General features: G+C 43.9%; 2 protein-coding genes across 4 annotated transcripts in view; one reads left to right on the forward strand and one right to left on the reverse strand.

Moving 5' to 3' along the window:
* Positions 1-1,057: 1,057 nt before the first annotated feature.
* On the reverse strand, positions 1,058-13,980 carry skida1 (SKI/DACH domain containing 1). The gene is made up of 2 exons (XM_023326547.1): positions 13,921-13,980; positions 1,058-6,577 (listed from the first exon to the last, which is right to left on the reverse strand). Exon 2 carries the CDS (start codon positions 6,221-6,223, stop codon positions 3,863-3,865), a length of 2,361 nt encoding a protein of 786 aa, XP_023182315.1. The 5' UTR covers positions 6,224-6,577; positions 13,921-13,980; the 3' UTR covers positions 1,058-3,862.
* Positions 13,946-16,165, forward strand: part of mllt10 (MLLT10, histone lysine methyltransferase DOT1L cofactor) — a 43,223-nt gene continuing 41,003 nt past the window's right edge. For 2 of the 3 annotated variants that reach the window (XM_023326544.1, XM_023326545.1), the window contains exon 1: positions 13,946-14,352. In XM_023326544.1, the coding sequence (XP_023182312.1) occupies positions 14,190-14,352 (163 nt within the window). In that variant the 5' untranslated portion in view covers positions 13,946-14,189. The remainder of the gene's footprint in view (positions 14,353-16,165) is intronic. The other variant, XM_023326546.1, reaches the window with a different exon arrangement.

The raw sequence follows: 16,165 nt of genomic DNA on the forward strand, positions 1-16,165 counted from the left end.
TCCCCGCAGCAAGCAGCCGCCTATCCGGGACCAGAAACCCCTGCACTCACCCCGGCCATCCTTACCAGGCTCGGAGTTTTTCCACGCTCTCATTAATTTGAGACACATTGCAGCGCTTTTAAAGAATTTTTTAAAGAATATATATATATATATATATATATATATATATATATATATATATATATATATATATATATATATATATATATTCTTTAAAAATATATATATATATATATATATATATATATATATATATATATATATATATATATATATATATATATATTTTTTTTTTTTTTTTTTTTTTATTTTATTTTATTTTTTTTCTTGCAGCTCTGGTTGTTGCATCGAATGGCACGGAAACAGTAGTGTGTGTGTGTAGCCCCTTCATTCGGCACTGTTACGTTGCTGCATAAACGTGTGGGTTATTTTAGGCGCGTTAATCGTCTCTGCTTAGAGGAAGCACACCATATACGTGTTCATGCTTCTGGGTGTAGATGTGCGTGTGTGTGTGTGTGTGTGTGTGTGTGTGTGTGTGTGTGTGTGTGTGTGTGTGTGTGTGTGTGTGTGTGTGTGCGTGTGTGTGTGTGTGTGTGTGTGTGTGCAGGAAGTTGTTTAGTTCAGTTTTTACTGGGGTTTCCCTCTGTTTTCTGTAAATGGAGCAGACTTGCATGCACCTTATTTGCAGAGCGCTTGGTCACGTTGAAGCCTGTATGCTTTGTTATATCTTAGCCCTCACACACCAAGGCAGGGAATCCTCTCAACTCCAAGGAGACAGCGTTTAGTATTTCTAAAACATTTGACCAGAACTGCGTTTTTAAACCGAGTAAGTGGTTTTATTCTGACCTCCCCTCCCCTCGGGACATAAGTGTTATTTAATTGAGGGTTCCCTAAAAATTGCTCATATTAGCGTCATTCGGAAGGTTGCGCTCGCTTTATGACAAGGTAATTCAAGACAAAAAGCTCACAGCTGTAATCGCCCATAAAATGCCAGCGTTAAGAAAAGTGGAGCGTGTTCATCCTAAAGGAACTACAAGCTCAGAAGAAAGAGGCACGCTGATGATCACACTCAGTCCCGTTTAATGAAGGTTCCATAATTAACAGACAAAACCAACAAGCAAACGAAAAAAGAAGAAGAATAGAAAGGGAAAGTGCTTCAGAAAACCACAGTTCAAGTTTCCATTTCGAGTGCAGTTGTTCTGTATTCACAACAAAGAATCAATGTACAAGAACCCCCCCACCCCCCACCCATAAAAAAATTCACAAAAATAAATATTCAGTTTCATATAATATATAAACAGCCAGTGACTTCGAAAAAATTCCGCGTCAAAAAACACCTGACCTCAAGTATTGTAATATGTCAAACCAGCTGAATGGGTGAGGAGGGCATGGATGTAGCTGCTCACACACACACACACACACACGCACACACACACACACACACACACACGCACACACACACTTGTTTACGTTGATAGGGGCTCTGTCAGGTAACTCCCCTCCCCAGAAAACCACCACTTATGCCCGTCAGCCGTGGTTTGTGCGTGGAAATAGGCTGCCGCGTTGCGTTGCGAATGGATTCCGCTCCTTCCTGCGCCGTGCAGCCTATATGTGCTTGTAACACAGCTCCACCTCCCTCCGTCTTACTGCTACAGTCAAGCCCGTGTGGAATAACATATAACGGTGTAGTATAGGACAAGCCTGTGACACACAGAGTCAAAGACAGACTGAGAACATCAAAAAGTTCAAGTTTTAGTCATAGTAGCTCCAGCCTCGGATATAAGGCTTATGGTGAGTTGTGGGTGTTTTTGTGGGTGTGGGTGTGGGTGTGTGTCACTGACATCTACAATATGTATCCACAAGTTATTTTAAACGCACGTTTGTTTTTTTTTTTTTACACTTCTCTTTCTTTCTCCTTTCTCTTTCCTCCTTCCCTTTCTTTTTTCTTTTTGATTTTTTTTTTTTTTAACAATCATTCTACAAGTGAATGCCCCCCTCACACCCCACGTCCTCCCCTTCCCTTCTTTCTGGTGTGTGCTTGTGAGGAGGGCTGACATCATTCACGGGCTTTGGGGTTTGTTGTGATCTGCCTCACCATATAAGCTGCCGGGGCCTCTCTTTTGTGGCGGGACAGAAAAGCATGCCAATTAGCAGAGCGCGTCCTGCAACTGCCACGAACACACCGTGGACACATTCACTTACAAAAACAATGCCTACATGTCGGTGCAAACTTCAGCCCCTCTCCATTTAAAGGTTTGTACACACACTGAACGGGGCTACATGGAGCATGTCAGAGCGGCCATGTTCAGAAAGGCTACATTCAGGATGCATTTCACAAATAAAGAAAGCAACATTTCACAAAACCTAAAACTGTGTTGTTTATGTTGTTGTTACTTTTTGGGAGGGGAGGGAGATGTGAGTGGGTATAGGGTTATCAATTCCTGCATCTTTCCTTTTTTTTTTTTTCTTTTTTTAATATTAAAAACAGGACATTATTATTAAAACAAAGGCAGGATTATATATATATATATAACTGAATCAAACTTTGGTGAGCGAACACCCAGCAACAAAATCCTTCCGTAATTTTGCAAATTTTGCCTCCAGAAGCACACACACAATCAAATCATTTCCCCTATATAAACAGGTATATGATTTTGATTTTATTTTCTTTTTTTTTTTCAAAATAATAATTATTTTTCTCCTTTACGTGTTAGTCCTAAATATACAGCTGAAACACGACCCAAAACGGTGTAGAAGTGCCACACTTTCAAACCTTTCCCTTGTGCTTTGTCGCATTGTTTCTAGCCGGAGTGATTACAAGGTGTACCACTGTTAACCCACTTTGGACATCCTTGCGTTCCCCTCCCATTATGTACTACATGAAATACACTAGACGCACCCAGCCTGACCCAAAGGTCTTGTGTGTGCCAGATGGACTCGGAGCGACTTGAATATTGTTTTGTCCTGGGACCTTTTCTTGGGGTGTGTGTGGGGGGGTGGAGTGGGGTGGGGTGTGTGGGGTCCACGAATGTTCTTATTTTTGATTGTCTGATTACATAAGGCTTGTTCTGCATCTCGGGCCCTTTGTTTATTGTGTCACACGTTTGCAAGCTTCTGACAAATAACTGAAAATCTCAAGCACCCCAAGATAAGGTCCACAAGAATACATTTGTTTTGAACAACAACAACAAAAATAATAATAATAAAAATAAAATTAAAATAATAGTCAAGTTTTTTTCACAGTTCACGTGGACTATTTTGGCCATCATTAAAAAAAAAAAAGAAAAACACAGCGCTGATTTATTAGAAAACATACCAGGTGGCACATAATTGGAAACCCTGATATTTTGTCTCGTCTTTATTTACAAAGTGAAACAGTCCCTGCGGTTGCCTCATCCAAAGGATTCTTGTTGTTATTTTTAAAATCACATTTTAAAAAAAAAATTTTTTAGACAAAGAACAAACCCACTGAAACCCTGCTACCAGACAATCCAACAGGTCGAGCAAAGCAGGAAAACCGACAAAGAAGGTTACGCCAAAAAAAAAAAAAAAAAAAAAAAGAGAGAGATTGGGGAGCAAAACATATTGCTTAGATTGAATAGCTTATTTTGAAAGGAGGTTTTCAGGCATTAATCCACGAGTTGTGTCTCACAGTCCTGTGGAGGCTTCAAGTGGGATCTTGTGGCTTTTTTTCTTCAGGGAAGTGAGGGTGGGGAGGGAGGAATAAAAACGGAATGTAAATCCCAGATAAGGAAAAAAGTTTGAAAAATAAAAACAATCAAAGGCAAAAGGGGTAAGCACCTTAAAACACAGGGTACGTGGAAATAGACATAGTTGGGACTTTTTTTGTGTGTGTCTCAGCTCAATATTTCCTCGTTCTCTGAGTGTGCAGTGGGGGAGGGAGAATCTGGCCGCCTGGCTGCCACCTCCACACGGGGTGGGACGGAGGAGGAGGCCCGGCTGCCCTCAGTGAGCTCAGTGAGTGAGCAGGGCACAAATCCCCGTCGCTGTCAACGACGAGCGACGGCGGGGATGGGAAATTTGCCATCAGGCTGAAAGGCGTTTTAGCTGGAGAAGCCGCTGCTGCTGCTAAGCTGCTGGCGGTGCTGCGTTTGCGTCTGCTCCGTAAATCCTCCGTGGTGGAGGAGGACGAAGAAGATGAGGAGCAGGAAGAGGAAGCGGGAGCCTCGTTGACTCTAGGCACGTTTTGTTTTATGTGCGTCCGGGAAATTCGGCGTTTCTTTGCCTCCCGCCCCGGAGCCCTGCAGGTTTTGTTTCTCTGCTCCCCCTCCTCTACGCTGGGGGCGTCCTGGCTACTCCTGCATTCCTGAGGACCGCAGGGGGACCTGGGAGCCACGTCGGGGCTTTTCTCCGCGGCTTTAATCCCGCTGCTAGAAAAGCCTCCATGTTTGATGGCTCCGCTGAGATCGGCCTTATCTCCTTTACATTTGACCACAGCGGTCTGGCTCTGCAGGTATTCATATTCATCGCAGCTTTCCTCCACTTTTATTTTCACGTTGCTGAGATTGAAGGCTGTCCTGCCGCTGTCGGGATAGGGGGACGCGGTTGCGTGGGGCTCCTCGGACTCGATCTTTATTCTTTTCGGCGGGGTGCTCGGTTTCAGCTTCTCCCGCTTGTCGACGCATTTTTGGAGCTTGCTGGGGTCAGCGTGTGCGCTGAACCCCCGGGACCTGAATGCGGCCGGGAGAGAGGCCTTGTTCGGGTCGATCCCCGGGGAGTAAGGGACCGGCTCCTCTTCAGTCCTGTTTGGGTCACAGTCAAACGCTTTTTCTTTTGCGGGCCCGGTGAAAATGCTGCCGTTAGCCACCGGGTTTAACTGTAAAGAGTCCTTCCGTGGTTCACCAAAGCAACATTGTTGATGTTTGTCCTGCCTGCTGTCGCCATGACTCAGCGTCCTGTGCTGCTGGTTGTTGTAGTGAAAGGTGGGCTGCAGGACCAAAGGTGCTTTCCCGGTGTGCAGACCCACCCGTGCACGTCTGAACCGGATGCTTTGGACCGAAACGCGGCTCGAAACGGAGCTCGAGTCGGACTGAGTGGAACTCTCCTCATCTTCATCGGAGCTGACCTCTGAGCTTTCCGACTGAGTGTCGTCTTCCTCCTCTTCCTCCTCGGAGCTGCTGCTGCTGCTGGAGAACCCGGAGCCGAAGTCCGAGTCCTGGCACTGTGGGTCCGAGTATGTGCTGCAGGATTCGGTGTCGCTGCTGTAGCTCTCCGCGAAGCCGGGCTCGTTGTTGTTGATGTTGCTGCTGCTGCTGTTGTTGTTGTGGTGGTGGTGATGGTGGTGGTGGTGGTGGTGGTGGTGATGGTGGTGAGGTCGCGGGTCCAAATAGAAATCTGGAGTGAGGTGGAAAGCACCGAAAGAAGCTCCGGAGGATTTGGGCTGGACTAGCAGCACCGGCGGCGCGTGCAGATGCACGTGCTTGCTCCTGCCGCCCCCCTCGCGCCTCCTCTTCCTTTTGTGGAGCGAGTCGCCGGCTGAGCGCGAGAGCCTGGACTGAGCTGCTGCGGCGGCGGCGGCGGACTGGAACAAGACCGGCTGCCGGAAAAACGCGTGCCTTTGGCTCACAGCGAATCTGTTCCCTGTACATTTCTCAGTTTCATAGTTTTTGACGTGTTTGCGGCTGGATTTGGTCGTCCAACGGCAATCCCGTCCGTGGGCTTTGTGGTAAAATTGAGGTAGTTTGGCGTCGGTAAGGCAAGAAGAAGGACTCAGCTCCCTCCTCCTCCCCGCTCTGCCGTGCAGCGCGAGATTCTCTGGGACGCCGTGCAAACTGAACCAAACTTTTTCCTTCCACATCAGCTCCGCGTCCGCGCGCAGGACACCCGAGGGCGCGTGCTCCTCCTCGTCGTCGTCCGCGCGGGCGCACGCCGCTGTCGCTCTCCTTTTCTTCGCGGACTTCAACACCCGCTCCGTCTTGCAGGAGACGTACAGAGCCTCCACGTCCTCCCGCGATATAAGTGTGCACTTAGCGGCATGGAAAGCGATGGAGTTTATTGCCTTGAGCTTCCGGAGCTCCTCCAGGTCGCACTGGTGCTTCTTCACCTTCAGGTAGTCCATGCGCTTGTGCACCGTAGTCCGAGGGATGTTCTTCAGCAGGTCGGTGAAGACCTGAGACAAAGCAAACATTTGCTTCCCTTTGATGAGCAGGTATCCCAGTCTGACTCCTTGCATTTCCTCAAACCCACAAACCAGGTCTCCCATGTTTGGCGCATCAATCCATGCAGTCTCTGCTTGGACTCTATGGCTTCACCAGCAAATGGCACAGGGTCTCAGGCTCAAGGCATCCTGCATACCTTTAATCCATCCACTCTGCTGCTGCTGCGTCATGAAAATGCAAACTTTGACATGCGGAGTTTTAAATGGGGCAGTCCCTGTCTACTAGCTTGCAGACTGCGTCCACCCCGGTCCGGCATGGTGAAGGAATGCGCAGGGATGCGTCCACCAAGCCGGGGGCCGCCGTTGTTACCTGCCTCCGCCCGGCTCCACTCCCCCTCTGGTCGGCAGCAGGACGAGGGGTAGGTGTGCACCACTGCCTCAGCCAGAGGGATAAAATAGCTAGAGGAGGAGAGGGAGAGAGGGAGGTATTGCGAGGGTAGGGAGGAGGGAGGGAGGAAAGAGTGAATCGGAGACAGGGGAGAAGCAGAATAAGAGCTAAAAAAGCAGCTGCTTTTCTGGCTGCTGGCTAAGCCACAAATAAAAAAAAAATAATAAAAAAAAAGACCGACATGGAAAGGGAGGTGGACCAGTCTGGAGACACCTTCATCAATTAATGCTGGCGGAGTGGACGCCCATTGGACGGCGCTGACAGGTGATGCAATAAAAATGGATATTCCATCCCCACCCCCTCCCACACCCTGCCATTACAGTAGTTTACAATTGTGCCCACAGTCTGCCGTTTGAGCAAATAGTGCTGTTCTAGAAGGAGCGGATGTTTCTGTAGCTATACACACACACACACACACACACACAAAACCCATACTATTTTTTATTACAAAAATAGTCAGCAACAACTCTGGAATCCGTTATAATCCGGAATGTATGATGTTGTTCCCTTTAGGTTTAACAATAACGTGTAATATGTGTAATATGCGCGTGCTTATAAAATAGTTCCATCTTATGTTGGTGTATGTGTGACGCAGCGCATTTTAAACATTTTTTAATATATTTTTTATATTTATACGTTTCAAATATGCTATCTTTTCCACGCTTGCGCAGAATGACCCACATATACTCTAAGATTACAGGTTGGGGTTTTCATTCTTTGACTATTTATTTCAAAAGATGTGCATATCGCTGCACCATTTCTTATGCGTAATTACGCACGGCTTATTGAGCGAAAAGTAAATAACAAGTGCCTCTTGTAATACGTTTAGGGTGTAATTATTAAGGTAATTAAAGGAGAACATATTCAACGTTTTGCTTTGTTATTCCCTCTTTTAACACAAGTAGTGAACAGTGCAGAACAGAAGCGCCAGTCAGGGTTGCTTTTCCCTTTCCACGTGTTTAAAAAAAAAAAAAAATATTGACGACTTTCCTAAATTCTGACGTGGCCATTATAAATAGACTTATTACAATTATAGAAAATATCATATCATAAATTATAATTAGGTTATAAATTGACCCACTAATGCCTTTCTGCAGAGCACATTTTTAAAGAGAACAAAAAAAGCACTGAATGTAATTCACCCACCGTTGAAGAAACCGTTTTGCACACACTTTGTCGTTGCGCATAGCAACTTTGCAGTATAAAACGAAGGCTCGTGCACATACGATTTTTTTGCACGGACCGACTCAGACGCATACACACACACACACACACACACACACACACACACACACACACACACACACACACACACACACCCCACAAGTCCTGACTCGTAACTTGAAACGAGCGCGCATGCACACCTCATCCATCCACACACACCCGACAGGCTTCTCAAAAAGAAAAGGGGGAGAATGCAGCTGAAGCCTCCACCCTGTGGGCTCTCCGAATAACCTATTGGTACCATTATCGGTTAATTATTCGGAGGGAAAGAAGAAGAAGAAAAAAAGAGAGAAAGCAATAGTCCCACATCATTCTCATTCGATCGCCTATTGTCCCAGCGTCACATTTTCTCCAACACTTCCTTGCTTCGACATTGTTTTCTGGATAAAACACGTGAGTCCCCTGTGGCCCAGTCCCTCACGGGGTCAGCCTCAAGACTGGGCATGCTCATCTCCGCAGCATTAAGCCTGCTTATGTTTATTTGCAGGCTTGCCAGCATGTATTGAATAATACCGACCTCACCCTGGCGTTGCCTCGAAATACGAGCCACATTTGCACAGGTTGGTGAATCACTGAACGCCTTCTCCAACGCCAGAGAAGCCTAGTCACCAGAAAACCACGCACGCACAGCGAAAAGAAAAAGTTTTTAAAATGCAAGTTTTTCTTTTTACACCCAAATTGAATTTCGGATTACAGAAGATCGAAGTGTATTGTGTGTGTGAGGGTGTGTGTGTGTGGGTGGGTGTGTGTGTGCGCGCACCTTTGAACTACTATCTGCGATTTTGTGAGGCCAAGTCTCTTTAGCTCAGATAACTCCCACTGCAGCTCAGGATCATTTGACCCACATTCTCAACGCTTCTACATAAACCCCGCAAATGGACAACTTCTGACTTTGTTTACGGCAAAAAAGAGAGACAAAACAGAAAAGTGGCTTTCAAGTTTTGTTTGTGCATGACCGCAGAAATGCAATCGGAGTTTCACGGGAGCTGCTGTGGGGGTAAAGTCCGAATAGCCCACGGAGGGGGGAGCAGCCCACGGATCCCCACGCACAGCCACTGTGCGCGCCGTGTCCGTCCTGCATGGGGGAGGTTTGGAAAAGGACAATCAGGGCTTGTTTCATCTTAACGTCTTGTTCTCCGGATAAACTGGATTCCTTCTGGTGGAGACAATAAACTCCCTTTGGAAGTGAGACCAAGAGTGGCCGAAAGCAAGACACCTCAAACACGGCGGTGATATTTAACAAGCTTCCGCTGAGGGGCTGGTGACGCAGCGAGAAGACGTTTTAAACGTCCAAACCGTCCCAAAGCCCTGGCATAAGGTTCCAACTTAGTATACCGAGTTGGGCATGGCTGTAGCAACAGATTGGGGCTTAAGGGGAATCAGCAAGAACGTAATTTAATAGTTTTGCTCAATGGAATTGGATTTCAAGCCTCAATTCTGGTAAATTAAAACTAAAAACGAAACGTGGAAAACTGTAAATAAATAAAACAATCAAGATGTTTTTTAATGAAAAACAACTGCAACAATTAAATCTATCTATCTATCTATCTATCTATCTATCTATCTATCTATCTATCTATCTATCTATCTATCTATCTATCTATCTATCTATCTATCTATCTATAAGAGGAGCGCACGAACGGACAGATGTGCAATGAATTGTCTGAAGCTTTCAATTTACATAAACCAAAAATTCTGACATTGATATTGACATTCATATTCTGAAATTGAGGGTTTTGTATATTTTTCAGAACAAAACTTTCCACACTCAACATTTCATTTCGGCTTGTGCTTTGCCTCCTCACCCTTAAAGCTGCAGAGCAAATCTCCTGAGCCCCCCCGCCCCACCTCATCCCAAACACTCGTCCAGCCGAACGCGTCGCTCCTCCCGCTCCGGCGTTGCTGCTCTCATTTGTTTCGCATTCAGTTTTATAGAGACACTTGGTCAAGGAGGCGCTGGCACTTGTAAGAGCATGGACTTTTTACTGCCCCATGCCAAAAACAATGGATTCCTCTCCACCCCCCACTGCCACGAGAGAATGTGATTTTTAGTTGCAATCCGAGCCTGAAGTATGCGCGGACAGTGGTGGGGGGAGGGCTCTCTTCACCTTTCACCCCGCCGTGTTGGGACTGTTTGTATTTTTCTCCACCCTCCCCTCCTCCTCGGTCCCCTGTGCTCCGTCAGTTAGCTAAATACTGATGAATGGGGTAAGCAGGAAAAAGGCATGATTGGAGGGGGGTCGGCTTCACCTTCCTGTATGTATCTTTGCAGCCATACAACAGACATAAACAACACACCGCTGTTTACTGAAATATCAGGTCGGAGGAAGAATTCCTTCAACTACTGGAAGAGGAGATACCAAGAAAAATGACTCGCAGCCTAAATTGATGTTAGGTTCATTTGGTTTCACTTTTGCGTTTGCTTGGTCACGATATAGACCGGAGTGGAATTTGCATTTATGCAACAGGGAGATAGACTGAGATGGAATCCTTTCCACCTGTATGCAAATAAAAAAACAATTTTCTCAATTGTTTAATTTTAAAGGAAAGTCACTGTGGCACATGTCTCAGGTGCCTGACGCCGGATGATGCACCAGCTTTCCACAACCCTGCAAGGAAAAGAGATGGGTGAATGGATGGATGGACATTTCTCTTGCAACACTTTTTAACTTTTTGATAGTTTTTTTTGAAAAACTTTGGTTGCCAATCTTCATTCGCAACGTCCATGAGGATTTTTGTTAATTATCATTTTAGTGTTTTTTATTTATCTCCCACACATTAAAACAAACAAAAAAAAAGAACTAATAGCTTAATTCCAAAGGAAGTGTGGCTTGAACCTGTAAGCGTGATTGTTTGAATGCAACAATTTGTTGATGTGTATTAGGTCAATCTGTGAAAACATTCCTCTCACACTCATTCTGCAATCCCTTTGTGAGTCCCCATTTCCCAACACACACACACACACACACACACTCAACCATTTTAAAATGAAATATTCTTTTCTCTCTTTCTTTTCTTCCATATGCCGGTTTCAAAGAGTACAACCTTGACATCTGATTTGCAGGATGCATTGCTTTTGCAAGTTGCTTCTTTTTCTACAATTTTTTCTCCATGCATGCTCCATGTTTCCCATTATACACTTATGAAACTCTAAAATGTCACCCGTCTTGTAAAAACATAGCCACAACCACATGAAAAGTATTGTTGTGTGTGTGTGTGTGTGTGGGGGGGGGGGGGGGGGGGGGGAACTAAGTGGAGTGTAATTTTAAATGTGGAATTTTTAAAGTTTCTCCTTAACTCTTTTAAGCATTTGCATGCTAGTTCATGGTGTTGCTTAAATTCTCAAAATTGAGTTATCAACTGGTTCAACTAGATTTCTGTCAGTATCCGAGAATAAAGTCAACTAAGCTACAAAACAATAGCGTAGATTGTGATGAGCTTTTGCTTTTTTTCTGAATGTGTGTCCATCCACGGTTGAAATAAAATACATACTTTAAAAAAAAAAATAAAAAAAAAATCAACTAATTATGTTGGTTTAGTTTTTAGTTTAAGTATAGAATAAATTACAGAAAGTATTATCCGCAATTTGGGGACTTGAACAGGAAGAAGGCAGCATCAGTGTTGTCTTCTGTTTGCAGAGACATCTTTTCTTTGACATCCCGAGCAGCATTGCGTGTTATTTGTGCAGACTCTGACTTAATCAAAAGCAAGTTATAAAAATTATTTACCATTTTCAGCATTCTCAGCAGCTATACGGGCCTTCCACAATCGCTGCCCCCCTCCTTTCGCCTCCCTTTGTTCTCTCCAGCTCTAATAGCTTTTCCCCTGCCACACACCATTCACTTTTTTTTTCTTCTTCTTCTTCTTCTTCTTCTTTTTTAGCCCCCCGAAACACCCTCACCGCACACACCCCCGTCCCCATTTTAGTGCAAGGTCCAGTGTCGACTGGAGCATTTGAGCAATTTGAAATTAAAGCAAACAATGGGCAGGCACTCCCAGGGACCTCTCGCTCACCATATTACACGGAGGACGCTCGTGTGCTCCTGCACATTACTGGCAAGTCATTACGTTTCTCTGGAAACCGAGCGCAGGAGCACGCTCACAGAAGTCAGTGATGCAAGCAGCAGCTGAGTGCTTGGAATGGCGTGTGTGAGTGTGTGTGAGCATCCTTGGCAACGGCATGGAGAACTGTCAAAAAAAGCAGACTATACTGACATGCTGATATGCAGCTACACACAATATATACCTTCACAGGGTTTACATTTTAGGGAGATTTTTGTCCAGTCAGAGAGTTAAGAAGTCACCCATGCGCTTTAATTTCCCTTCATAATAATAAAACTGATTCAGTAATGATTTAAGGTGAAGTCACGCCATACATTTGGAACTGCTTTAGCAGTTGTATGGTTTAACTTAGTTTACAGCAGAGTACAAACATACACATTTACTGGAAGGGGAAAAGAAGGAAATTAAAGGAATACATTTATATTTTTTCCCCTGGCAGCCAAGGCAATGTGGTGGGTGCGGTTGCACTGCAGTGTCAAAAACGTCAGAAACAGAATTAAAAAAAAAAAAAAAAAAAAAACTTAATAATTGCATTTATAAATGTAAATAAAACTGTTTAAATTTATAACCTGTTTATCGGCTCAGGTGGAGAATTCCAGCTAGTCGCCACTAAACGTTTCCCCGGTGTGTAACACAGAGGCAAATTTTCTTTAGCCACTCTTCAAATTAAGAAGGGGAAGAAAACAAGCCGTTGGTAAAAGGCAGGACTGTTCTGATCCTCGTAAGTCTACAAATGGCTGCGAAAACAGAGCTACTCACGTAAACATTTCAATATTTACAGTCGGAGCTAAAACTTAAAACTGTCACAGTAACCCGGACAAACGAGGCAGGAAGAGGACCAGAGTTTATCTGGCTGCAATCGACAGTGGGGGAGGGTGAAAATGGATAGCAAAGAGAAACACACTAAATGATTTAAATGGGCAACTTTAACATATATTCAATAAACTCCTCAAGTGACATAATGTAGGTTATTCAAGTGGAAACACTTGTAATGATAGTTTGTTGCTTAAATTAATGTAACAAAGCTGATAAGTAAGATCTAACTCCACATCTCACCAACTCTAATTGTTTTATTGATTAGTAAGCAAATAAGTAAAAAAAAAAAATGCATAATTTATTACTAGCCAAGTTGTTCTCACCTGTATTAGACTCAATATTAGTTAGATTATCAACTAAAACCATTTTGCATTTGGTTGAAACTTATTCATTCATAGCATTTAATCCAAAGTTTCCTTGGTGTGGCAAAGAGACGTGGCTTTCTAGCCTTTAAAAATAAGTTTTTCCAGGATTCACATAAAGAGTAGGAGCTGATCTTGCATATCTCTCTCATACCTGTAAATGAGTGCAACATTTCAATGGCAAAATAGCCACTTAGTTTGAAGTATGTCAATATAACAACTTTAATTTTAGCAAAAGTAGCAAAAAAAACAATCTATTTAAAATCTAACAGCGAGTATGTGTAGCTGGTTTATCTTGGAATGTATTTTGCACAATTTCAATTCGTCTGATCACGAACAATTTAGCAGAGCATTTTTCTGTCCAAGGTATATTGTCACAAGTGCAAACGTACCAAGAATTGCATTTAATTTTTTCAATATATATTTTGTTTTGTGCTGCCGCAATGACATCTGGTTAGCGCGACAAAAATCACAGGGACGTGATGTTTCACTACAAGGAAGCAGCAAGAACTGAAGTTGGATCAGATTCTTGACGGAGTGTAACATTTCTCAGAGGATTTTTTTTTTTAACCACAACCTAAAAGCAGAGCTAATGGATCTGGGGGACCCGGTGGGGAGACACGGGAAATGGGATTCCCTCAAACTACCTTCTCCTTGACTAATATGCAATATTGTTAAATTAAATCAATCATTAATTCATTCTCCTTAGCTTTTGTTGAGCAAACTTAATCTCTAATCCTTAGCATAATATATTCCTCAGTGTTTAAACTTCTTGTTACTCTGTTGTTGACTTGAGTTTTGCAGAGTAGCGTCTCCTTTCTTCACGCGTCCATGTGGGACCAAAAAGAAAAAAAAAAGCAATCGTTACTGACGTCGCTCTAATCACTCACCGTGCGTCGTTACGCATTTCCTGTTCGCTACGAAGTTCCCCCTCTGCTCCACCATCGAGCCCTGACGGCAATGTTTTGGTGAAAACAAAATAGTGCCTCGAAAAAGGGACGTAAACACGTCTGAAACATGACATGTCGGTGGAGTGGCACCTAGAACGGCGCTGCGGATAAAACGACGGTCGTCTTCGACGAAGTTTTTTTTTTTTCTTCTTTTTTCTTTTTGCGGTCAGTCCTTGTGTGTTTCCTCCGCATGTCCGCTTTCCTCGTAGATGGTCTGCGGCGAGCGTTGTCTGACGGCGGACGACAGGCTGTTGACGAGTAACATGAAGGAGATGATTGGCGGGTGCTGTGTGTGCTCGGACGAACGCGGCTGGGCGGAAAACCCGCTGGTTTATTGCGACGGCCACGGCTGCAACGTCGCCGTGCACCAAGGTGAGCTGCTAGCCGAGCTTTAGCCGTTAGCCCTCATGCTAGTTAGCGTTGTCTTGTTGAAAGGTTAGCCTCCTCCTCCTCCTCCTCCTCCTCCTCCTCCTCCTCCTCCTCCTCCTCCTCCTCCTCCTCCTGTTCCCCTGCCTGCTTCCCACCGAGGTCAGGCTCCACACATGCTGCCGGGCTCCTCGCTGCTTCGGCTCGCCAGCTAACTCGGCCTGCACGCTGATGGGAGCTGACAGCGGCAGCGTGAACACGTTTCTGGCTGCGAGCTGTTGCCATTGTTTCCTTGTCAGAAGCTGTTATGAAAGAGGAAGGGACACTCTCCTGTTGGGGACTGGGAGGGTGCTTCAAATTGAGGCAAGAATACTGGTCTAAAATCAGTCAAACCCAGAAAGCAAACACGGCTACGTCCATGTAGAGTCCAAACACCAAAAACACTCTGCATGCAGGGTCCCACTACAGCAGCTGAGATGACTCAGATGATGATGTCTAATGTTTACATTAGCAACAGCTAGCCATGTGTCCACTTAGTAAACACAGCCAAAGACAGAAGCTGCTGAACAACTGTAAACAGATCCAAACAGCTGATCAGCGTGTTTTTTTTTTTGTTTTTTTTGGGGGGGGGGGAAGCTGCTACTGAACTTTTGTTGGCAACTACTTTGTTAGTAATTCAATTCAAGAAGTGGAAGTCATATATTTGTAGATTCATTACACAAAGGGCTGTATTTTGAGTGTTTTTTCTATTAGTTTTGATTAGAATTAGACTGTTACTTTAAAGCAATTTAAAAATAGATTTTTTTATGTCATTGCTTCATGGCATGGCCATGGTAGACTTGCTTAAACATGAGGAAGACTCATAATTTGACAGCTGTCAAGAAGACTGTCATTGTCCAGAAGAGCGCTGTCTTGTAGATTTGGTATGTATAGAACATTGAGTGGAAGGAAAAAGTATGGTAGGAAAAACAGCCGCATTGACAGCAGGGTTTAAATAAAGCCCTAAGAAGAGTCCATATGTGATTCATGAGGCATTTCTAAAAGCTGAAAATTCTGGGGTGTTTTATGTATCTGAACTTACATTGAAACATGTGAAAAGTTGTGACCTATTATCACAAATAGAGACTCCCAAGAAATGCCCAGCAAGTGTTATTTATTTATTTTTTTACTGAATGTTATAGTTTCAGTCGTAAGGGTAAATGTCAGAAAGCTGGTCCCTTTATTTTACCAAAGGCTCACATTTATTACTGTGATTTGTTTTCACTGTAAAAAAAAGCTGCAAGGAACATACTGCCTTGAATAAAAAAATAGACTTCAGATTATTTCCATTTTGTTTTACTTTACTTGGCATAGGAGTCACATTTTTACTTGTCAAATCAGTTGTTTTTTTTGTGTATAAAAATAGTTGAAAACATAAACAAACCACTTAAGTTTTTGTTTAAAAACCCTCAGCTTTAGGTAAAATAAACACAGTCTCATTGCACTGTTCTTCAAAACCATGACCCATTTATGTCTGTAGCAGGAGTGAAAAAGGAAAAAACCAAAGAATGAGACTCTGGGTGTGTTTTATTTGTACTATTGGTTAGGATTCTCACTACCATGACAACAACTTGAACTCATTTAACATCTAAACAGGTCGATCCATGTGTCAATTCAAAGCCTGGGCTAGTTACCAACATCTTAAACAGTAAACATGCTTAAGGCTAAGCATGTTTTTCCCACACCTTGCTGCACGCTGCTGGTGAGCAGGCTGAAAGAAGGCTGCTACATGTTTCCCCTACTTATAAGAATAAAAACAAAGAGCCTATATAAGGTGTTA

The sequence above is a fragment of the Xiphophorus maculatus genome, chromosome 21, assembly GCF_002775205.1.
Source record: "Xiphophorus maculatus strain JP 163 A chromosome 21, X_maculatus-5.0-male, whole genome shotgun sequence".
In the NCBI taxonomy this organism is placed as follows: Eukaryota; Metazoa; Chordata; class Actinopteri; order Cyprinodontiformes; family Poeciliidae; genus Xiphophorus; species Xiphophorus maculatus.